Genomic DNA, 26,207 nt, shown 5'->3' on the forward strand with positions numbered 1-26,207 from the left:
CACTCCCGACTAAGGAAACGAAATAATTAACCCTCGGCTCCTCCTCTCTCCGCCTCTTCTTGAAACTGATAATCTGACCGTGGAGATTGTAAGACAGAATAAACAGAACTAGCCCAAAAAGCTCCTTAAAGAGACGGGAAGCGCGTGATGTTAAAGTTCAAATCGTACCTTTTCTGTCACATCTGTGGTGTAGCTACATATACTCTAGACGATATACGGAGTTGATTACGTTAATTTGTGACTTATAGAATCTTTTAACACAAGTGTCAGCTGTACTTAAGCTACATCGTGGACACGAAAGCTGAAAACAGAGTTTGTTTATTACAAAATGAGTGGTCAGATAAGTCACATAAATCACCAATATGAACCAATGATTAATAAACTTATCAAACAACAGCATGTTACTAAACAAATAATAATATACCTGTTAACTGGCTTATGAAGTTTAGTGATTAAAAACTTTCACGCGATAGATATTAATATATATTGACAGAATCATTATTAAAACTTTCACATTAACACATTTGTAAAACACTCCATTTGTTTGCGTATGAAAAATAGGTTGATCACGTAATTGTGCCACGTAATTGCTCTTTAAATGCTAAGAAATATTAATCTTTTGTCTTCAATACAATGGATAAGAACAAGTATTTCTCCGACTTTCAAAGTAGCATGATCGTGGGTAGCCATCAAGCAGTTTCGTGGGTAAAAATAATTTCTCTGAATGGCAATTAAAAGATATTTATCATAAAAATTTATCAACAGTGACATTCATAATAAACGAAATAAATAGAAACCACCAACCTTGGTAACTAATAGAGTAAAAAGACAACTGGACAGTGCAAGAGACACCAGACGATCTCTATGTCCCGATTAGCAGATTCTTTAAAACAATGCATGTCAGGATACGATTGTCTTTATTTGTACTAAGCAAGTAATGTAAAAGTTGTCCTATAGCAACAGAGAATTGCGTATCTCAATTACAAGCAGGAAAACGCTGTTTCAATAGTGTTTAGAGCTTAAAACGTGATCGGCAAATGACTGTAATCGTGTTATGTGATCTGGTGAGTAGTCGCGTTTAACTCTTTTATGTTCTTATGGCAAATAAGGAGAAAATCATATATGAATACTTGTGCCTAATTGAGTTATTTCAACAATGTAAGCTGCTGGAGTAGTGTAATGACGTGGAGAAAGTTTTCTTGGCGGGGTTGGATGCTTTGGCTTATTTAAAAGATCAAATGGCGTCCAGAATGTACCTAACCGTCACTGCAGATCATATCCACCACTGTAATGACGTGGAGAAAGTTTTCTTGGCGGGGGTTGGATGCTTTGGCTTATTTAAAAGATCAAATGGCGTCCAGAATGTACCGAACCGTCATTGCAGATCATATCCACCACACAATGATGAGGTTTCACATTGACACACAAGAGTTCTTCCAGGACGATTATTCAACGATTTACCATGCTTTTATTGTCCGAAATTGATTGGAATAGCAAGACACTGACTTCAGCCGTATTTCTGGACGAGTACGATCACTGGATTTCAGTACGATTCACTTTGGATAAAATTAAACGTTGTCTCCGCCACCGCAATCTTAATTCAACATTTGTGAACAAATTGCAAACCATGCATTTTCCCCAAAATTAAACTTCCAAAAAAAAACAACATATGTATAGTTGACTCATCTCCCAAAAACGTTATTAAAACAGTGTTTCTGTAAAAGAATGTAGGACAGTTTAGCATATATCTGAAACACGCAGTTAAAGCCTTCAAACATTTATCACATCGAATGTAATGTGAACACATATATGGTGTATTATGCATAATACACTTCTCTGGTTATAATATATATATACATATACATGTATTTTTGTGTGTCTGTGTATGTTGCATGATTCATAACACAATTATACACAATTCGTTTTACCTTGAACTTTCGATAATTACAGTTACCCTCCCAGGAAAATCATAATGGCTCATCGTGATGCAGTTTTACAATTGTAGGATTACATGACACATGAGTACAGATACTGAACAACGCATGAGTAAACAGCATAGAATATGTTCCTGAAACAGAAAATTACACCTTCAGTTAGACTGGTTGACGTGAAAAGATTTTGGCCACACTGTATGTGGCTGTACAGTATATAGTAAACGTAGTTGAAACTCACTAGTTTATCATTTACAAAAATACATTTTTGTTACTTGTATGCAAATAATTGTTATGTATATACGTGAACGTGAACTGAGTATCATCAGGTTTTGTCATGAATTTTTCATGCACTAATGGGACCGGAAAGGACAGGTGTGATTGCTCGGATCCCACAGATTTTATGCAGTTTGCTAAAGACATCTGCTTGAAAATTGTAATTTACTTCAGAACGTTTTCACTGAGAGACATACAGCTAGAATGTCATTTAAAATTTCAGCCGGACTTCCAACACTGGGATATGCGCCCTCGTATACATCAAAAACGTTATTGCTCACTTGAATCAAAATCACGCTGATTAAAACAGTTATAAATATTTAACTGAAGTCGATAATTCTGTTGAGAATAGCCGGAGATGAAGAAGAGTTCAACATCCTTATGTATATATATATATATGAAAGCTAGCTGAAACAAAAAAAATATATTCGAGATTCTTATAATCTCTATACTTAAACGACCTAAGTATATTGACGTGTAAACTGGTTATATAAGGAGAGTTTATTTATTTTGATTTTGTTTTCATACACTACATTTCATTGCTCGAATTCCAGGAACGTTAAATATAAGAATAAAAAAATTTTAATAAGAGTCAATTAAAATATTTTTAAGAAAATCCCGTGTAATCTAATATTTTTTTTCAACGACTTTCAAGATTTTGACGTAAACCTATAAGGTACAAAAATCTTGATCTCTTGATTATTTAAAGTTCGATAACTAGTAACCAGGCTAATTTGGATATCATCAAACAAACATTGGCCATCAATCAGTGGATAATTAGTTCCGGGATTGTACCTACTACTTTTATTTTATCAGTTTCGTTTAAATATAAATGAGGGTTCTTAACTTCATTTATATACGATAACTAAAACTAAGTAAACAGTGTAAAATTAAACACGTAACAGTTTAATATGAAAAGGGTAAAGCAAATTATTCCCAAGGCGTAACACGATAAAGGATTCAAGTTTGTTTGTAATTAAGCACAAAGCTACGCAATGGGCTATCTGTGCTCTGCCCACCATGGGCATCGAAACCCGGTTTCTAGCGTTGTAAGTCCGCAGACATACCGCTGTGCCACTAGGGGGCAAATAATTCAAGAGAGTCTTGTGATCTCTAATCTTAATCCAACTCTAATTCAACCGGATTACGATTATACTATCGTCCTTAGTTTCAACTAAAACGATTGTGGCAAATACACAGTCACTGTAGAAAATTTATGGTTTTTGAACAACGCGTAGCAAATGCGTTTTTCTAACCGTTCTAATGCGTTTCTGGAGGAATATAGCTTTAAATTTCCGCTATAACACACTGAGAATAGAAAACAAAGTCGTGTTATTGTACTACGATGTTTTTTTCTCGTAGCTCAGTACATTGCAATGTGGAAGTTTAGCCCGAAGACATCTGTGTATTTACGTTTAAAATTATGTGTAAATGTGAGTAGAATAAGATCCCCGTTACTGCACCTGATCGTGCTCTTGCTGCTGCTCCCTTAATGACAACTGTAGCTTTAGGAAAAAAAATTATTGTAGGATACAGAGATGGGTAATGAGTGTGTGGGAGCAGTTGGCACTGTTTGAAAATATCACCATCGCAACAGCTGTCGAAAAATCTTGTCTCTGTTCGTGTTGTGTCCGAATAAAAAGCGCAATTGTGCTCATCCAAAACCTGATGCTCTCATTATATATATGCAGCGTTGTCAGCAAAATGCTGGATTGTATTGGATGCGCTAAAATAGTTTTTGAAGAATCAGGCATAAAAGTGTCACGTCAGTTATTCCATTTCTGTTATCACGTGTCCCTATGTATGTACGTATATAAAAAAAAACTCGTTACAGAAGGCTGAAGTTAAATAACTAAGATTTGTTGAACTTCCGAGTTTAAAAATATTGCACTCCCGAGTTGATTATGATAATAAAAGTCTATTAAATGGTTGTTATGTTTAGAGATTAAGATAAATAAACAATTGTTTCCTTTGATTAGTTTGATAAGCGACTAGAATTCCCTAAGAATCGACTGGATGCTGGAAGGGTTATAAAATATTCGTTTTCGCTCATTTTGTAGTTACTTATCTAGAGAGCATATGAATGTAAATCTTATAATTCAGATTCATTGCAAGTAAAATTGAAAATATATAAACAGTTTAAAAACCCCAAAACACAGATTACACAGGCCTGCGATGGTTTTATTGTTTTGAAATTTTTACATGTTCTTCAGTAATTCCTTTACGTTGAATCAAAAAAAGGATGGCCCGGCATGGCCAGGTGGTTAGGGCGCTCGTCTCGCAATCTATGGGTCGTGGGTTAGAATCCCTGTCACACCAAACATGCTCGCCCTTTCAGCCGTGGAGGCGTTATAATGTAACGGTCAATCCTACTATTCGTTGGTAAAAGAGTAGCCCAAGAGTTGGCGGTGGATGGTGATGACTAGCTGCCTTCCCTCTAGTCATACACTGCTAAATTAGGGACGGCTAGCGCAGATAGCCCTCGTTTAGCTTTGCGCGAAATTCAAAACAAACAAAAAGGATATCCATTTTCTCCATCACGTACAGATTTTTCACAAAACTTCATAACGCAAAGCATAAAAGAAAGACCACAACATGTAGTTATGAGAATAAAAGACGTAAATTTCACAAAAAAATCACGATGAACAAGGATGAATATTCGTTTGATATCACTGTTCTTCCTTTTTCTCCAGTTTGTTTGTATGTTCATTGTGGTAAACGAAATAATAATTTGATTTAAGTAAAAATTCCTTACGTGATAGACAAAAATTAATATTGTTTTCGAAACCTGCGTAGCTGAATTATGGAAAATCCGTTATTAAAACCAAAATAGCTTTTATGAAGTTTAAATTCGCAGGCCTGTGTAATGCGTTTATCATATTTTTTACCAGTTAATATTAATTAATATTTGTAATATTTTTCCTACAACTTTTATATCTATCATTTTCGCCTTAGACTCGCATCAGACACAATTGAGTATAGGTGGAATAGAAACCTCGACACCAACCCGTTAGATAATATAAAACGCAGGTTTGATGTACAATAGTGACCATTATAACTTTGTGTACTTTAATAGGTTGAATTATTTTAATATTAGAACAAACAAAACGCCAACCAATCTGACGCTAACCAACACCTATTCAAACATTCATACAAACTGTTAGTATGTATTAATTTAATGAAAGTTTGAATTTTACACCCTTTTCTTCTACTCTTTATAAAAAAAAATCCATTACGGATTTGAAATTTCAAGCTCTTAACGTGTTTTGTTTATTTCACGTATACATATTTGTTGTTTTATCAATGTAAGTATTTCCATTAAGAGCACTTACTTTTACTTTTTTTCTAAAATCAGTAATGTTTACCGTGTTTTAGCGTCAGTCATTTGGGTGATGTTCATTTTAGTTCCGTTTCCACATAGTTGCGCCTGACATGGGCCGAAAACAGTAACTTTATATACGAAAAATGGTTGCTGAGTTTGACGAAAATTACATTTTTTGAGTGCTTCTATTTATTTTTATTCCTCCATTAACAATGTCTGTATTTGTCCTCGGATAAATATTATCCATACTTCGATATATTTTCGTTGTAATTCTTTCATTTACTTGCGTAATTGATTACGACGAGTCCACTTTATTTCATAAATTTCCAGATATAATTACACATAAAACATTTACAGAATTCAATCTCTTTAATTTGGTTACCTAAGCACCATATGCATTCGCTACATTATTAATTTACCAATTGTTTGTTTCTTTTTTCTTAAAGATTCTATGAGACGGGGTCAATCAAACCTGGGGTTATTGGTGGCAGTAAGCCTAAAGTAGCGACACCCAAGGTTGTAGAAGCTATTTCTAACTACAAGAAACAAAATCCTACTATGTTTGCTTGGGAGATCCGCGACAGACTTCTAGCTGACGGAATCTGCGATCAAGACAACATTCCTAGTGTAAGCTCTATCAACAGGTAGGTGTTCAACAGTATAAAATTACCTGTTCGTAGTATAAACTATACTGCAAAATAGGTGTTCAACAGCTGTATTATCAAATAAGTATTCAACAAAGTAAAATTATATTTTCCTATATGTAAGCTTCAGGACAATTCAAGTGTTCAACACGGTAAAATTACACTCTTATTACTTTTAATGAAAAATATGTATACGGTTTTGAATTTTATATCATATAATATGTATATCTAGTTTCAAATATTTTGAAAAGAAAAAATCTAATTTTGTTAAGAGATTGTTCTTTTTAGCACTTTAATTAAACGTGTCTTGTGATCTTAAAGATAAATATACTTTTTGAAAGTGTTTCCTTGATGGATCTTGTCCTCTGTTCTATGTACACATTTTAACTGTAGTTCATTTCATTTTTTAATTTAGCCGAGGTCTAATTAAACTGGTCTGGAATAGAAATATCCATAAAAATTATCAATAACGCAAAGTATATATTGTTTCATATAAAACGCTCAAAATTATTGAGGGGGATATCCCCCCTCTTCCAAAAACATTTACTGGAGAGATGCTACATCATATATGGAGCTATTTTCTTGCTCCATCTCTGTTGTTTCCCGTGTTCTTAAATCATATATTTGGGAATTTTCTCTTTATTTCTCCATTATTTACCAAGACATTTCACTATACTTAGATATTTTCTAGTTAATAATTGCGCCTCCGCGATTTTACGTTATTATCTATTATCTGACATTTTCTCGTAGTGTTTCCATTGCTTTCCGTGATATACTTAGATATTTTGTCCTTGCTTCTCAGTTATTTTCCGTGTTGGTACATCATATATACATACCTGAAGATGTTATCGTTCTATCTTATTGTTTTTCTTGATGTTACACCATACTTTGATAATTTCCGTCGAGTGTCCATTTTTTCCGTGACATTACTCCATACTTGATAATTTTTTTTTACGTTTTTCGTTATTTTCCATTAAGCCATACTTGGATCTCACGTTACATTTCCGTTTTTTACTGTGTATTTTGGAGTTTTCAGATCTAGTTCTGCTACAAACGTTTTCAATATTATATATAAAAAGCTTGATTCATGCAACCTCTTGTAACTGTAACAATCAGACAAGCATCTAAATACTTGTCCGCTAATTAGTTGTGTAGCAGCAAGTGAAGCGACAACCCACAGATTCATCACGCAACGACAAGTGAAAACTGGCTAACCTAACTAATGAACACCCCATACTTCTCATTATTGCAAACTGTGTACGCATTTGTGAGTTATTTAACTGTTTCTCTTTATAGCATTGTAAACTAAACCTTCACTCGAGCAACATGGGAACTTAGTGATAAGAGATTTTTTTTAGGCGGGAAATCTCTCAAGAAATATGAGCCCTCTGTTAACAAAATGTTTGCATTTTACAGTTGATAACATTGCTCGTAATACATGCATGCCCAAGAAATCTAGTGCAGTCACTATAACCGCCTTTAAGAAAAACCTTCACGCTAAATTTGTAACGAAACTGTACGTCGATTAGACACATAGCCATTGCAACATGTAGAAATACGAGTGGGTGCTGGAATATCTCAAGGGCTATCTTCGTAAAGACCGTGAGGTTCATTAAGTCTGAATATCTATCGTGGAACCCCTGCTGTTCGTCAGTTGAGAGAGTTTTTGAAGAATCACACAGTAACAGTCACTCGCTGTTAATAGCGTCGTACACGATGAATTTAGCCTAATGTAATCCAGTGCCGGATTAACCAAGCCTGGGTACCTGCAGCCGAAAAAAAGACCCCCCCCCAGCCCTACTATGTACTTTTTAAATAATGACCTTTATTAACAATCAATTTCGTAACAGAATTCACCTATATGAAAGTCAATATGTCGAAATCGATAAAAAATAGTGAAGAAGAAAGAAAGAAAAGAAATTCAGTGAATTTTGGAACAGGGGTTTAATCAATTTTTTACCAAAAAGGATAAAAAAGCAAATGATAAAATCGTTCAAGTGTAATCAAATTAATGAAGCTTAATCAGAATATAGAGCATTAAACTATAACATTGTAATTTTTTTAATGTCTACAGATTGATTGTTGCGAAAGCGTTAAAAAAAGACACTCATGAAAGAATGTGAACAAAAAACACAGTGTGATGTTTTTGGGAGGCCCCTGAGGATATGAGCCCCTAGGCCCGGGCCCAGTATAAATAATCCGGCTATGATGTAACCTTATGGTCTTCACGTGATATACTATATAGACATTTCGTTCTAATGTTCAACCTATTATTATTGAGTGGAATCAGAGTGTCGAGGCATAGTGTTTCGAAATAACTTAGAATATATAGTTTCATATATATATATAGTTTTAATGGCGTATGCTAATTATTTATGATAGCAGCTTAATTGAAAACGATTACATTCTTCCTCATGAACCTCAGTTTATAAAAGATGGTAACAAAAGTTGGGCAGTTGCCATAACAACAACTTAGATGAAACTAGTATCTATAGGAGAAATGTAGGTTATATTGCTTCAAATAAAAACAGAGTAATACTATTGGAAAAAAATCTCAAACGTATTTAATGAACTTCGTTATTTCATCTATGCGCTTTTCAATGACAGACCATTATTTTTATCTAATGGTAATAAAATACATGGGCCAGGATTCGAGGTAATCTCCATGAACAGTATGTTCTCGTCGAAAAGTTCTTTGGCTTAATTTCGTAATTGACGATTTCCCAAATTGCCATTTACAAATAATTGAAAGACCTCCCATTTTAAACCACTATTAGAAGGTTGTAGGATTGAAATTTGGAATGGGTTGCTCCTGCCTTGTTTCTTCAGCGGGATGACATTTCGTTCAGAAAAGTCTCCCCATTTAAGAAACAAGGCAGAGCTAGTCCATTACAAATTTCAATGATAAATTGTCTACATTTTTCTAAAATACCAACAAAACAAGTTCATCAGAAGGATATCAAAGAATATACATTGAGAGGCGGTATTATAAAGAAGCCCCCCAGTGGCACAGCGGCATGTCTGCGGACGTACAACACTAGAAACCGGGTTTCGATACTCGTGGTGGGTAGAGCTCAGGTAGCCCACTGTGTGGCTTTTTGCTTAATTACAAACAATTATAAAGAAAATAACTTCTTAGGATTGTTCGTAAAGAACCTCGTGTACCATGATTTACTTACCTGCAACTGTTGAAACACGTCTTGTAAATGGACAAATATTGTCGAAACTATTTGAATTGATGTGGTCTTCACCAGTGTCTCTTTACTGCTAAATTTTCATATTGTTACCATTCATTTTTCTAATGATAACGTTGGATTACATATCTAATCACCGAAAAGTGTCCACATTTTAAAAAACTAAACTTAAACTACTACCTATAATACAGTTCTTTAATATCAACTATCCAATCTATAATCTTCTGTTTCAGGATTGTACGTAACAAAGCTGCGGAAAAGGCTAAACATGTGGTATCTTACCACATGAATGGCGGCAGCCCGTCGAGCCAAAGTCCGTCCAATACCACTTCTGTGATTACCCACGCTGCTGCTACTTCTCACGATCAGCGCCCGTCTTACTCCATAAACGGTATTTTGGGAATAGCAGCGGCAGATCCCAATGGAAATATTAACAAACGAAAACGCGATGAAGTTCACGAAGGTAAGTTTTTCAACGTTATTACTTTTATGAAATGTTTCAGATTTAACATTTCCACACCATACATTTTATCAAAATCGAGGACATTAAGTTGGGAGAGTGTGTATGTGTGTAGGGAGAGGAAAGTAAAGTTAAAAGAAAAACTTTTCTTATATTGAGAAATTTTAGAAACATACCTTAGCGATTTCACACATCTTTAAGATTCACACTCCAATGTGCTGTGAAACTGATATTAGGAAAAATACGTAAATAAATCAATATTATGGCAGGTATGTAGCACATAAAAAGGTGCTTACCACTTGAATTTTCTCGGAGACGGTTTATTTCTGGGGGTAAATTCGGGTAATGTCCCCGAAAATCAATAACCATCTGGTCACGTTAGTATATGCTCTAATTTCGTCCGGCGGCTGTAGGATTCGTGTTATAAAACCTTAATACACTGATACTAACCAAAGTCATATGTTGGAATAAGACTTTTTCTAAATTATTAACTTCTAAAACAAATTATCAAACGACAATTTATAGTTTGTAGAGTGAATGATAGAAAATGTCTTTATAGATAAAACACTATGATAAAAAATATCTGTCAATTCTTACCCGGTTTCATCATTAATTAGGTAGAATTCTATTAAAGTTCGGGTTCAGTCCTACATACTTGAGAAACAACTCTGAAATTTTGAGTGGAATAGTATATTCTTTCCCGAAAAATGGCTGGACGTGTCCTGGTGATTAGCGTGATAGGCTATGAATCTAAGAACATGAGATATATATATGGGATTCGAGACATGATACCGCTGCACATTGTTTTGCATTTCAATCTGTGAGCAGGTTATAAAAGTGATAGTCAATCCCTTATTCGATTCAAGGAGCCGGACTAAGTCTTTTCTGGCAATGGATGCTACAGACTGGCTGCATACCCTCTAGTCAGTAGTTACAGATTAGAGACGACTCAACCTGCATTCTCTTGAGAGTCTCTGATCTGGTTACTTAGTCCATACGTGTACAAGGTGTCAATCAGGGTAAAAATACCAATTTAGCGAGAGTACAATAATTGTCTGAAATCACGATCTAAAACTATGTTGTTTGCAAGAGATATAATTAACAAATCATATTACGCCACTAAAAACACATTACGGTAATTTGATTAGCGCTGAATATACCATGAAATCTGGCTTTGCACAAAAACAGTTGAAAGAAAGAATATAATAATAGTAATATGATCTGTTGCCGTTGTTTCCCTAATAGTTTTTAGTGGCGTCATAGCTTAAAAGCTGCCTTACAGCAGCATCATGTTAATTATCTGTTAAGTTGAACATTCTATAGTAATATTTCTATTGAAATGTTACGTGTGATCTCTTCTATATACTCTGCATAACACTAATACATGTGATGTCTTCTATATACTTCGCATAACACTAATACTTGTGATGTCTTCTATATACTTCGCATAACACTAATACGTGTAATGTCTTCTATATACTTCGCATAACACTAATACTTGTGATGTCTTCTATATACTCTGCATAATAACCTATTGTGTAGGTTTGAGCTTAAAGAAGCAAACAGTAACCTTCAAGAATTTTACAACTGTTGTATTACTCTATTTCAAAAATATTCTGTAGTACGCACTCGGATATTCCTTTCTTATTGATAGGTTTCCTATTTTTTTTAATTATTATCAATCAGTGAACGAAATATAAACAAAGCATTAAAAATAGTAATCTACTTCAAATATGAAATTAGAAATGGTTTGGTTTAATAATAAAATTTTGTCAAATACAATTGGCAATGCTTCGTCATTTCTTTCAGTAAAGTAATTAAACATCCGATTCTGGATTTTTTAAAATAAAAAAATGTATCATTGAATAACTTTATTACTGCTTTTTCATCCGGAAAGAAATACAAAATGAACGTGTGTAAAGTTGTTGTTGCACACGTTATGTTCACACACACATATATATATAAGTCCGTCATTTTGATTTATGTGCAATAGAAGAGAGCTTTAACTATTATTGGAAATGTCAGATGTAACTCGGGGCATCCACTACGAAGTGGTTGACAGTTGAAAATACTGATTGAGAAGCGTCCCCGCCGAGGAGTATCACAACTGTCGACACAGTTCACCGATTGAACATAATCACTAGTTTGTGTGGTCTGTCTATATGCGACAGACGTGATTCTGACTACCATAAGTTCCTCTGCTATTCAGCTTCGGACAGGATGAAATAAAACATATTCTTTTCACACAAACGCGAGGTTTACATTTCGTGGATTTTTTTAAAACAAGATATTATGTTTAATGTGAGCATCATTTTAGTTTTGATGTATATAAAAAGAGATTTTCTAAGCCATGAAAGACTTGAATCAAACGTAGTTCCTGCAACTTTTTTGTTTTTTAACCATTGTGATTTGGGCAGTAAAATGATCTTATTTTTATATTCTTAAGTATGGGTTATAAATCTTTGGAGATAGTTACATATTCGTCTTCAAGCAGTTTACTTGCTTCAATAAAACTTTATGATATCCATATATATATATATATATATTATACTATTTATTTAGAAAAATTGTGATTTTAAAAGTTAGGCTTAGAGGGATTTGGACTTGGCTCTCGGTGACCATCGTTTGGAGTTAATCTGATTGCTCAGAAATCATTTAGATAAAAATGCTTACATACAGACCAACATATAAATATATACCTGTAATTTCAAAACAATGTCTCTAATTGGATTTGCGATAGCATAATAACGAGTAAACATCACAACAGATTGTATTCGATTATGTTGTAATAAACAAATAATCAAATTGCAAAGCTTTGGTTTTGTTTTTTAAAGAAATTTGTGGAAAGTTGTAAAAAAAAAGATAATATTTTGATAAAAGACTATCAAATGCAGTAATTCGTATCCGTATAATTTATGGTTCCCTTAAGTTTATTAAGCATATTTTTCTAAACTATTTACATACCAAGTTCTTGTGAGTTCATGACTTTATTGGTTACAGAATCTCTAATGGCATATGAATCACCAAAATGTTTATATAAATATAACATCAATATTTCAGTTAATGTCAATAATTACTGTTGATGTCTCTTACGTATTTTACATAAACAGTGAGTGGTTTCAACCAATGTTTTGGCCAGATCATAACATTACTTAATATGACGCCATATGTGGACCCCATTGGTTTGTTTGTTTGTAATTAAGCACAAAGCTACACAATGGGCTATCTGTGCTCTGCTCACCACGGGTATCGAAATCCGGTTTCTAGCGTTGTAAATCCGCAGACATTCCGCTGTGTCACTGGGGGGCGACCCCACTGGTAGCGAACGATTTAAAAACAAATCGATAATTTGAGGATTAATGAGATTATCCTGTTAAACCAATAAATGTTTAAAAGATATATTCACAATGAAAGGTTTAGCTATACAGAGGGTTGACTGTGATTTTGGAGCCTCACTACGTCGTTACAGTCCATGTCGCCACTTCTGGTCGTGCTGGATCTGACGATCGTGCGTTTTGACAATAGCCCTGCGATGTAAATTCCATTGCAAAAGGCTCCATCGTAAGATTGTCTTATCCAAAACACACCATTCCTCCCTGTTGCTTTACATAATACATCTTGTGTACAAAGACGACGTTTCTCAGCGCCCGTTTCAATAGTCTGGTCGCACAGAGATTCGCAGGTGCTGCGCACGGCGACCTCACAGGTATGCCTTCGTATGGAGTACCACGAATAACCGTTTCATTCTCCAGCTGCTTGAGGAATGCGACGGTTGAACGGAAGGTGTTAACTTACAGCTTTATTATAGTGAACTTTTGTCCTGTTTGCTTCTTTTGTAAAAAGAAATCCTGTTTTAATGATGCTGCATATTGATCCCAGAGGCACGTGGATGGCTTTTCCAACTGACCTTTGTGTTTGTGGATTCTTACCAAATGCTTCACTTTGATAACGACGGCTAGGGCGCGACTTATTGCAGATCTTTTTCTGGATGGTCCTGTTTTACGAAGTTGATCCATATTTCTTTGTTTTCCAAAGCGGTTAATTATAAGGAATGTGTCCCTCTTGAAAATTCTACCTCCCCAATATGAACACATCCTTATGATTTAAGTATATGAATATTTTGTGTTGGAGAAGACTGCTAGATACCCTTCCCAGAAGCGATCAATTTTCGGTGACTACACAACCTACGCAACGCAGAACAATGTCAAAATAAACGTCTGATACATTCCGTTCCACAACTACTTTATATCGGCTTTGTCTAGTTGTCACATAACTTGCTGGTATGCATATTCAACATCGCTTTGATATAACGTACTCAACCCTATATTAACTACGGAATGATTAAACAAATTGGTTAGTGTGCTCGGACTGTGAATTCGAGGGTTCAAAATCCGTTAACAAAGAAAGATGGATCAGACAAAAAATGAGTACTTCAAGAGTTGGTAGTATAATCTGTCGACTAGTATGTCTTCCGCTTAGTGTGCCAATTCAAAATTAGGGACAGTTATGCACAAATAGCGCTTTGTGTAGTTTTGCGAGACGATTCTGAAACAAACTTATTCGTTGGATCTTTGCATGTTATAGAGAAGATTAAACATCACTTCTTATCGATGTTCACTCGGATTTTTTATAACAGTTGCACAGAGTAAAAATGAATGAATATCAAATTGACGCCTGCTGAGCCATTTGCCTTTTTGGTAAACCCACTATTCTCGAAAGAAAACATTATTACATGGTTACTTTGCATTGTAATATTTACTTAACTGATCTTATTATCAATACTGAGGCAGTGTTCTTCATTAGAAAGTTAACAGCAGTAGCCTACACAGTAAACTGCAGCAGGCGTCTTCATTAGACAGCTACACTAGCTAAACATCCTACAATATACGCCACAGTAGACATCTTCATTAGACAGCTACACTAATTAAACATCCTACAATATATGCCACAGTAGACATCTTCATTAGACAGCTACACTAATTAAACATCCTACAATATATGCCACAGTAGACATCTTCAATACACAGCTACACTAGCTAAACATCCTACAATATATGCCACAGTAGCCATCTTCAATAGACAGCTACACTAATTAAACATCCTACAATATACGCCGTAGCAGATATTGTCATTAGATAGCTAAAACAATTAAACATCCAGCAATCTACATCGTTAGGCGTTTTCATTAGATAACTACAATAATTAAGGATCCTATAGAATCACTACAGAAGGACTTTTCATTAGACAGCTATATTAATTAAACATTCATCAAAGTATACAACTATAACAATCATCTTCCAAAGTACACTACAATTGATCTTCATTAAACAGCTAGAATAAACATCCTACAAAGTACACCGAAGCAGGCGTCTTCATTAGATAGCTACGCTAAGCATCTTATAGTAAACAACTCAGTTGTCTTCTTCAGTAGATAGCTACGCTGAGAGTCTTATAGTGAACAACTCAGTTGTCTTCTTCAGTAGATAGCTATGCTGAGAGACTTATAGTAAACAACTCAGTTATCTTCTTCAGTAGATAGCTACGTTGAGAGTCTTATAGTAAACAACTCAGTTGTCTTCTTCAGTAGATAGCTACGCTGAGAGTCTTATAGTAAACAACTCAGTTGTCTTCTTCAGTAGATAGCTACGCTGAGAGACTTATAGTAAACAACTCAGTTGTCCTCGTCAGATATCTACGCTGAGAGACTTATAGTAAACAACTCAGTTGTCCTCGTCAGATATCTACGCTAAGCATCTTACAATGAACAACTCAGTTGTATTCTTTATTAGATGTCTACTCTAGGCATCTTACAGTAAATAACTCAGTTGTTCTCATTAGATATCTATCCTAAGCATCTTACAGTGAACAACTCAGTTGTATTCTTTATTAGATGTTTACTCTAGGCATATTACAGTAAATAACTCAGTTGTCCTCATTAGATATCTATCCTAAGCATCTTACAGTGAATAACTCAGTTGTATTCTTTATTAGATATCTACTCCAGACATCTTATAGTAAATAACTCACTTGTCCTTACTAGATATCTACGTTAAGTATCTTACAGTGAACAACTCAGTTGGATTCTTTATTAGATATCTACGCTAAGCATCTTACAGTCAACAACTCAGTTGTATTTTTTATTAAATATCTATCCTAAGCGTCTTACAGTAAACAACCCAGTTGTTTTCTTCATTATATAGCTACCCTAAGCATCTGACACTAAAGAATTCCGTTGTATTCTTCATCAGATAGCTACGCTAAGCGTCTTACAGTAAACAACCCAGTTGTTTTCTTCATTAGATAGCTACTTACTCTACAGTAGCCCACTGAATATGACACAGCAGGCATCTCTATTACACTGCTACGCTAAGCACCTTGTATAAAACGCCGCAAAAGACGTCTTTATAAACAGATAAGCAACCTACAAAATACGCCGCAGCGGGTGTCTTCCTGAGCGGATACGTTAGAGTAGTCTAGAGAGTACGGTGTCTTCTTCAGGAAAGACGTACCAACATCTAAGGGAATATGCCATAGCAACTGTCTCCATCAGTTACTCCGTTACAACAGCTTGCAGAATATTTCTTACAACATTGCTGTTTTTAGTCATGGCTACAGTTCAACTGATTAGTGAACCCAATTCATCAGTAAGTAATTATGGAGAATTTCCTTTCACTTAACACAATATCTTATTTTTGTCTCGTTTTTCACTCTAAAGTATAAGTTTACTAGGTATTATTAATGGAAAAAAAAAAGAGTAATATTGTCTATCGAAAACAAACAACGTTAGTAAAATCCAGTATAGAACCTGAATAAAGTATGAAATAATTATAAACTAGTTTCGTCGTAGAGATAAAGTCCTCATTTATCTTTAGGCAAGCTTACATAGAGAACCTCGTCAAAAAGCGTCTTATTACCACTAGTTAAGTTAATCGCACGTTGTCTTAGTAAATTAATGATTTTAACACCTATTCAAATTGAGGTCTCGCCGTTTTCCGTCAACCACGAAACCTTGGGTAGAAAAAAAAAAAAGAGGCATTACACGTGTATCTTAAGCTATCTGAAGAAGAAGGTAAGCGATTCTTGTGCTCAATCAGGGAATATGATATACTCACTTATATATTGTTTTCCAGTAGTAGTGGAGTTCTTTCTTTAGATGAGGAATACAAAGATACTTTTGTCTACTTCCTCTATCTTTCTAATTAGCTTCTTCCTCCTCTTGGCATGTAGTTGGAAATTTAAAACGTTTTAAAACTATGATAATAGTAACAAGGTTTTTACACCCATAACATTTCTAGCCTTCAAAACATAAGGAAGTAGTAATTTTCAATTAAAAATCTTACGTTGTTTGAGTTATAATAAGAAACGTTATAAATTATATTCCACTATAAACTTTCTTCTAAAAAACAAACTCTGTTATAGGTAATTTATTTTATCTATATGAGTTTTGAAGTCGTATTGTAGGCCTATTGTACTGATAATTTGGCATCACAATAACGAAATTTGAAAACATTTTTTACTATCTTAAAACGGATGTGTAAACTATAAACTACATACATTCGCTTCTTTTACTATATATGTATGGTTTGGATGTTGTTATGCACAAAGCTACACAGTGAAATATCTGTGCTGTGCCCACCACGGGTATCGAAACCCGCTTTTAGGCGTCGTAAGCCTGTAGATTTACCGCTGAGCCACTGAGGGAGAGGGGGCATATATATATATATATATGTATACGCCTTGTTAACTTGAAGAGCCGAATACAATCCACTAAATACTAAAAAATAAACTGAAACTTGCTATCGGAAGCTAATTCTTATTTCACTTTTTTGAAGTTGAGGAAATTAGAAATAGCAACAAGTACTTTTATTGTTTGTTTCTGTATGTAATACACCTATGAGGCCAGGTTTTCCTCAGGTTGAACGATACTTCACATATACAGACACTTTGAATGAGCACTATAGTTAGGCTCTGTAATCAGATACTGTGAATGAGCACTATAGTTAGGCTATAACAAACTGATTAAACATTTTGTTGCCTGAAAATATAAGCGATGTTATTATATCTTAGAAAAATAAGGAAAGACTTGATTATTACACAGAAATGTGAGTTGTTATATCTCCACTGGTTTGTGATGAAACTACTTGAAGTCTCAGTAGTAGATAAAAAACGAAAATTATTTAAAGTTTTCGTGTAAAATAAACTAACATATTATAAGCTAATTATAAATTTAAACTTTAATTAGGTTTATTTATGACTTTTTATCTATGGTTTAGATTAATATGTTTATCTTACGTCACAAACTAAGAACCTGAGAATCTTAAAACTTTCGAATCTGTTTTTGAATACGTGTTAATTGTCAAAATATTTTTTTACATTTAAAAATGTAATGAAGCTGTTATGAAAGAGTATCATATTTATTTTATAATTATCGTTTTTTTTGGGGAGGGAGAGTTAACTTTCTTTTTTTATGAGAAATTTGTCATCAATTATGATAAATGTGGTTTTAGTAAATGATAATTTTTTAACTGGACAGAAAAAAAAATCTTCCAGATTGAAATAAACCGTTTTATAAAACCCATAACATTTAAAAGTTTCCTCCTGAGCTACCCTTTACGCGATACATTCGTTAAACGGTCACGTCAGAAATTCTAAGGTCCAGGCTAGTTGTCCTTTATTTAGAACTGCTGTCCAGAGAAATGGTAATCATTTATCAGAAACCTCCGCCTACCCGCCTACTCTTAACTGAATCGGGGATAGATTGACACAGTTATAACGCTCCTATAAACAAAGTGTAAAACGTGTTCAGCGACATGTTGAGACTCGAGCCTTGGGCCTTTCTGAATCGCAGCCCGGCACGCCAGCCACTAGGCCATGATCTGCCGATAACTTTTATAGATGTGTATACGAATAGTATTTTGAATACTTATACTTATCCTGAAGCTCGAGCTTGCTTTAATATGATCTTGGTAATGTAACCGAGAGTGTGCAACTACAGTGAGCAAAATTATTCTGTTCCTAACAGTTTATCATGTGAGTCGTTCCCCTTGAACAATGTGTGTTAATAGTATCCAAGAAATTTGCACAACCTTCTTAACATGACTGTCATGTTCTTGGTTTTGTAATATTCGCGGACCTTTGTTTGTTGTTTATAGCGTCATGTTCACCACAGCTAGAAACTAAAGAAACATTGCAACCAGATTCTATAAAACTACTTCTCTGAACTTACCTTATATAGTCATTGTTTTGCAATGTAGTTCTTATAAGAATAGCTTGTAATAGTCACTCTGTGTTTTTGAGAAACGCTGTGACTCGTTGGTATTTAATATTATGACAGTTTGCTTTTCTTTTGCTTTGCTATATGTGTTTATGTATACAATTTTCAGTGTCTGCAGAAAGAAAATTATTTTAATACGTCAAATTGATTAAATACGTTATTATATCTTGACGTTCAGAAACTTTGCTTAAAACTGTCCTCTAATATTTTTTATGAATTGCGCGTGGCTAGTTGTTCACGTGCCAGGAGTGCGAATCCGTGATCCACAATTCTCGTACCTTTGTCGAAAAAACCGCTCCGTACATTGGAGCTGGGTGTGTGCTATAAGTGTGACAGTCAAGTCCAATTTTACGTCAGACAACAATAGCCCATGAGTTAGCAGTAGGCTTTGTTGAGTGATAAAATTAAAGACAGCTTTGTTCAGGTAGTTCTTTGTGTAACTCTGCGCTGAAATTCTAAGACAAACAAAAGATTTGTTTCATTGTTTAGCGTGTGAAAAAAAGCCTTTTTTTTAAAAGCACAAACACCTAAATACGTAAGTACACAGATCTCTGTAATCGTATTACAATAGTGTCTTCAACAGCAAGCGATATTTTCTCACCATGGCTGGCATACAAATCCTTAGTCTGGTTTTAGTACGTTCTTTACTCATCTCTAAGCTGTTGTTTTTATGTTTATAGTTACATCGCAGTTTCTTGTTGTTGTATTTTATTGATACGATAAATATTTCGATAACAGAACTTTATATGTTAGATGTTGAAACTCGTTTTTAAGATATGTCGGTTTCTGTACAAGGTACTTGTTCTGTAAAGTTTATTTCTAGCTAATATTTACGCTTATCTTGTTTTTTCTTCATAGTTGATATTGATCATGCCATGCAAGAAGAAGAGTATAAACGACAACGAACTCAATATAATGGTGACCAACTGTACGCCAACGTAAGCAGACGTTTTTTTGTTAATTGAGCTATGAGTTTGTGTTGTTATTGTGAAATTTACATTAAACATAAGGAAGCTAAATAGAAAGCCAGATAGATAATACATAGATAGATTTTATTGTAAGTAAATATCGTGAAAAAAAAATCAAATTTATAAAGATATTCTAGAATAATATATTTTTTAACTTGTCACCTTACACGGTAAGAGTAAATAGACTGATTACTTTAGTTTACTTATTTATTTGAGAACTTTGATTTTTTTTCTGAACAGGTAACCAGAAGTGTACTACAGGATACCCCTGTTCTATTCCACCAAATGTGGCCTAAGTGGGGGAAACAGGATGACTTAAAAAACGATTTACCTATGGGTATCCCCAACGGCTCTCCCTACCCCTTGCAACAATTTCCGACACCTCCTGAACAACCCTTTACTCCCGTGGTCTCATCAACAGGGAACGATCAAATGAAGCCTGAGGGTCTTCATCTGTATGAGGGCATGATGAATTCTATAAATTCCCAAGTCCAGTCAACAGCAGTTTATTCACCACCTTTAGGTATTGTTGTTATGTTATTCTAGTCATTGTCAAGGCCCTGTAGCCAGAAGCAATTTATTCGCCACCCCTAATATTGTTCTTTTGTTATTCTAGTCATATTTAGATATCTTAGTCAATAGTAATTTATTCGCCATTCCTAGATATTGTTGCTATATTATTTTAGTCGTACAGGTTTATATACAGCACCAAGTTATTCGCCATCCACAGATATTATTGTTAAGTTACTCTTCTCATTTTCAAGGAGAAATTGCAAAAATATTGTTCAACCACATAAATAAATTTATTAACATTATTTAACCATCTTCCCGATTCTTGACTTTAAAGGAAGTGTCGAACTGACATATATTTCTATTCTATGGGATTTCGCATGACATGATTTCTACCAAATAATGTAGGACGGGCAGATCCTATTTGTAAGTATGTTGAAATAAAAAAATAGTTCATGTATGCTGGTGAGCAGGATTTTGTAAGTTGTTTTTGTTTTATTTATTAATGAAGGCTTCCTTGTCGATTTTTTAACTAGCTATAAAATGTATTCTCGTTCTATCTTTGTCTTTTGAGCATGATCCTTCTCTGCTTTCACTTCTATGTGGATGTAGATACACAATGGCGTGTTGAGGAAGGTTTCAAAAAAGCATGTTAACTTCCAATATACGTATTACGTTATCCATTCATCCTGTTTGTTCGTTTTGAATTTCGCGCAAAGCTACACGAGGGCTATCTGCGTCAGCCGTTCCTAATTTAGCAGTGTAAGACTAGAGGGAAGGCAGCTAGTCATCACCACCCACCGCCAACTCTTGGGCTACTCTTTAACCAACGAATAGTGGGATTGACCGTTACATTATAATGCCCCCACGGCTGAAAGGGCGAGCATGATTAGTGGGACGGGATTCGAACCCGCGCCTCTTAGATTGGAATCAAGCGCCCTAACCACCTGGCCATTTTGCCGTTAGAAGGGAGGAGATATATACTATAATAGATGCTTGTTTTTCTCTCAGTTTTACTTGAAGTAAAAACAAATAAACCAAATCAACTTACGTGAACAAAATCACGGAAATTTAGAATGTAAATGGAAAGCTCACTGAGGACGCCACATGCACCAACCAATAAAAGAGCATAGCTTCTGTTATGCATCATTTAAGATCGAATGACAAACAATTTGAACTTTTAAGTAACTAGCAAAATGCTTACGTTTCCTCATAAAGTAAAATAAAGGAAACAAAAACTGTGCAAGTGAGGAAAGTAAGCGAAAGTCGATTGAAAATGCTAGGAAACGTGAGTTTTTGTACCTAACTACTGCTCACACTAACTACAGTGCAAAACAGTATTTCCCGATAGTCGTTACAAGCTAATATCTTTGTTCTCGTCAGTGACGGGACAAACCGTCGGGCAGAAGGTTGATTAACCAGTAATGTTGGTTTTTGAGCAACAGGTGGCGCCGGCCGATCATGATATTCTACTCTTATCTGAATCAGTCAACTGAAAAGTTTTGTCGTAAGAGTTCGATTTTTTTATATATATATTTTTACTTCTTCTGGTACTTCAACAATCTTTATTTTTGGAAAACCACTTGTTAGTAGGAGGTCCAACCAAACCCTAGAGCAACGCTATCTTCCAAACAGCAATGCGCTCTCATGAAAATTCCCAAAAATTACTGGCTTTTGAACTACTTTGCGTGACGCATGTTAAAATTGTAGTACACCTATTTCCAGAGAAAACGTAATAGTGAATTTACGATGAAAAGCACTTAGAGAGGATATAGTTGTTGTGTTTAACGTGGATTTATCTTTTTATTTACGAACACAATGTATGACCGGTTTTGAATATGCCAAAGCTCTGAATAGAATTCAGCTGAACAACATACGCTTCTCTAAAATATTGTGAAAAAGAAACAGATTTAAAACTTATGATCGTGTGTGTGTTTGTGTGTAGATGATTTCTGCCTATCCCCCGAGATTCTAAGAGACAAGGACTGGTATTTCCAAATTTTCTGCCCTTTTAGATTTTCAGCACAATTATATTTATTTGGAAAATTGACATTGTAACTGTGTTCGCCTGAAATGTGTTTGGAATGAATTTCCTTTCGACATGCGTATTCACAGTAAAAATATTATTTGATTTTTTTCCAGGAATGCCACTAATACATTTGAATATTTAAAACAGATTTTTGAAAATCACCTAAATAATTATTTATATTGCATAAGCCAATATCTGCCTTAATTCTTGTTATTGGGTAATTTTGTAAATGACTTGTTTGTTTTGCTTTTTGAACCACTGTAATAAAATCTCAACAAAACAATTAGCTAACCTATTGTTTAAATCATAGTAAGTAATAATTAATAGGTTTGGTCATGCCATTGTTACAAAGCCTTTTTCTCGGAGCGTTTACTTTCTAATTGGCAAACCTCAACGTATAAATCCCCCCAGTGGCTCAGCAGTAAGTCAGTAGATTGTGACGCTAAAATTCGAATTTCGATACCCGTGTTGGGCAGCCCATTTTATATTTTTGCGCTTAAAGAAGCACGAAGTAGTAACCCTTAGCACCCCTAGCGTGATTGTCTTACTTTATAATGTCAATAACTCGTGCACTAGGTATTCTGTATAACAAGGGAATCAATTACGTAACACCCTGTATAATTAATGTATCTACCGTAGTGCATAAACTTGTGAAATGGGAGTTGAAGAATATCGATGTAACTGACATTAAATAATGGGATGGATTTTTAAAAGAAAACTGCTCAAAATAGAAACCGTTCTGCATCGTAGTTTCATGGTAAGAACTAGTAGAAAGTTGTGTTTTAACGACGATATATAAATCAACATTAAGATGATAATTCGTTTCATATGAAAGTGACATAGAACTTTCCATACGTCATGGACCGCCACGTGTCTCAAAAGATTTAAGCGGGAATGAAAGAAACGCTATGTTAGAAAACTTAATGACGTTTATCTTTGTCAGTAGCACATTAGTCGTGGTTTATTAATAGAATGTCGTGCACTCTTCTTGAGTTAATCACAAAACAAGAAAATTTGAATTTACATCGTACTATAAAACCTTTCATTATGGCAACGGAGACTCACATTAACGATATGTAGCAGTGATAGACTTGGTACGAACTCAAACACACCGTCCACGATTGTTTTACGTCTATAGTTGAGATGTGAATCCAGCTTGTTACAATAGCCACATTTTTTGTGAAAACTTATGTTTAAAACAAGTGAAACACAACTTCAGTTGTAAATAGACATTAGTAAAAAGAACAGAAAAAAAGAGATTTGTTGTTTAGCTCTTACACATTTCGGTACTAGATAATACTGAATTTATATATATATATTTGTAAAACTTTTTTAACGTTGTGTTATCAGCTTTTATTAGGCACGGAACATATTATTATGTTAAATCTTATTGTTTCTACCTGCTGTTAACGTGTTTAAATTATAAAAATTCTGTTTAAAAACAAATGTTTTAGTGAGAGTACTGATCCAAGCTTATGAGTAGAATGTGAAGTTAAAAGCTAGAAATTAGTGTCTATTATTTGGATTAATAACTTGCTGGCTTACTAAATGCTAACTAAAAGAAAAGTATTTTTACCAAAAAAACTCATTATAAGCTACAAAACGTTTCCGTGAGGATTCGGATTAGACTTGGAAATGTGTCAAAGGATTTCATATTGCTTATTGAGTCAATTGGCTGAAACATGCCCACATTTTATTCATCTTTAATACGCGAATAGTAGCACTTTTGTTACTGAACAACAAATTCTTAGAAACTAGCCATTATTCAACATGTATTTATATTAATAACATGTGTTTTGTACTCTTACTTCAGAGTTATTTCGCATACTGATTAACGGCAGCTTAACTTACAAGGTGATGGGGGGGCGATTTTACAGTGTTCCTGTTATTAACGTCGGGGGGCCTATCCCCCTTTCAAAGACTTCTAACAAAATAAATTTCTCATCTTGTCTGGAGATTATCCGTATTGAATATTTGGAAGTGATCTATGGTAAAACTACTGACGAAACAGAAAACGCGCCAAACATCAATGGTGACGGGATTTTCCGGTTTATACTATTGTTCTCTATCTGGTGTCTGTAAGAATGGTCAACCCGTGTGAGTTTCGACCCAATCCGGCAATATAGCCTTTCTATCTTTTTAAGATTTCCCATCTTTTCATAAAATCCACGTCGTTTTATCTTCTCAAATTCTGACAGTGGATTAGACTTCTAATCAAAATTCCCTCACTTAGTTCATTTTATAATAGAACGTGCTTTCATAAAATTAAGTTTGAGAAGGGGACAGACACATGTCTCCTGTTTATTTTGTCATAGTTTCTTATATTAACCTTCTTATCTGATCAGAATAAATATAGGTTTTCTTGTATCAAACTAGACATTTTATATAGGAAGTTTCTTAATTAATTTTGTTACAGTTTCTATGGTACTTGATCCTTGTACACAGTAGTTACAGACGGGGCTGAGGTGCCAATTTTGGATGCACGTAGGCCCGACGTCTAGAACTAGCTCATCTTTATTGGTGAAGTACTGGTAAAGTGCCCTAAATGGGATCCGAAGTGGAACATAGTTGTTCATCGCCAACATTTGGGTGCTGTAATAAATAGAAAAAACAGGAATTATTCTTTATGCACGCTAGACAGTTAAGTGCACTAAGATAGGCACATAACCTGTTTTGAGTTTATACTTGGCTTTAACATTAAATCAGATCGCTAATAGTATACCGTGCAATTAGGGTTTGTGTCTTGCTATGTAACATTGTTATCTGGATGGTTATTACAGTTAAATGTCTATGTCTTATCTTGTTAGATTTGTATTATAATAACTAGTTCAATGTCCTCGTTCTGCTCTCAGTAAACAAGCATTATGTCCAAAAATGAAGAAAAACCTTCGTTATCGGGTATTTTGTGGCTCATGAAACTTAAATAGTTCTTTCACAACTAACTCAAACGTTTCTAGTCTTTATTTAGTTACTTTTGTGAACTCTTTAGTTATTTTTTGGTTTTTGAAGCAATAATTATCCTATCCTCTATTAAACGAACGTTTTTTTCAACAAAGTGGATTAGAAAACAAACTTTTGGAAAATTTCCTTTAAAAAGAGGACTTTCTTTTTGCTTAATATAGCTTCGAACTAAATTAATGAGAGTACGATAGAAGCTCATAAAAAGTGTTAATCCGACATGACGTTCAATCTTTAAAGGCAGTTTAAGAGAAGACTTGCAGATGTTAAACTTATTACCTTATTGGTTCCCATTGGGCGAATAAAATTATAGGTTTCTAAAGACCGAATTATTACAATTTCATTTTATTTTTTGCAAGTGTTTTCATTTGAGAAAGTAGAACGGTCATGAAACCTGTTGATTTTGAATGAGTTATTTGTAAAAGATCAGTATAAGCAAAGATTCTTGGATATCACTGAATGTATTTGTATATATCTATATAATGACCTAAGAAAATACTTCTTTTGCATAAATATATACTTATTTATATTTATTTGTAATCATACATCTTTACAAACATCAATACATTCATATATATATATATATATATTTAATTATGTAAATAATTCTGTGACCTTATATTAAAACACATATATATACA

The 26,207-nt window shown here is 34.3% G+C and overlaps 1 protein-coding gene across 1 annotated transcript in view; it reads left to right on the forward strand.

The window, feature by feature from the left end:
• The window catches only part of LOC106457967 (paired box protein Pax-5-like), a 38,361-nt gene that overhangs the window by 6,441 nt on the left and 5,713 nt on the right, over nucleotides 1-26,207 (forward strand). The window contains exons 3-6 of the mRNA XM_022384069.1: nucleotides 5,976-6,173; nucleotides 9,601-9,830; nucleotides 19,960-20,039; nucleotides 20,310-20,592. Coding sequence (XP_022239777.1) covers nucleotides 5,976-6,173; nucleotides 9,601-9,830; nucleotides 19,960-20,039; nucleotides 20,310-20,592 — 791 coding nt within the window. The remainder of the gene's footprint in view (nucleotides 1-5,975; nucleotides 6,174-9,600; nucleotides 9,831-19,959; nucleotides 20,040-20,309; nucleotides 20,593-26,207) is intronic.

The sequence above is a fragment of the Limulus polyphemus genome, unplaced genomic scaffold (assembly GCF_000517525.1).
Source record: "Limulus polyphemus unplaced genomic scaffold, Limulus_polyphemus-2.1.2 Scaffold398, whole genome shotgun sequence".
NCBI lineage: Eukaryota > Metazoa > Arthropoda > Merostomata > Xiphosura > Limulidae > Limulus > Limulus polyphemus.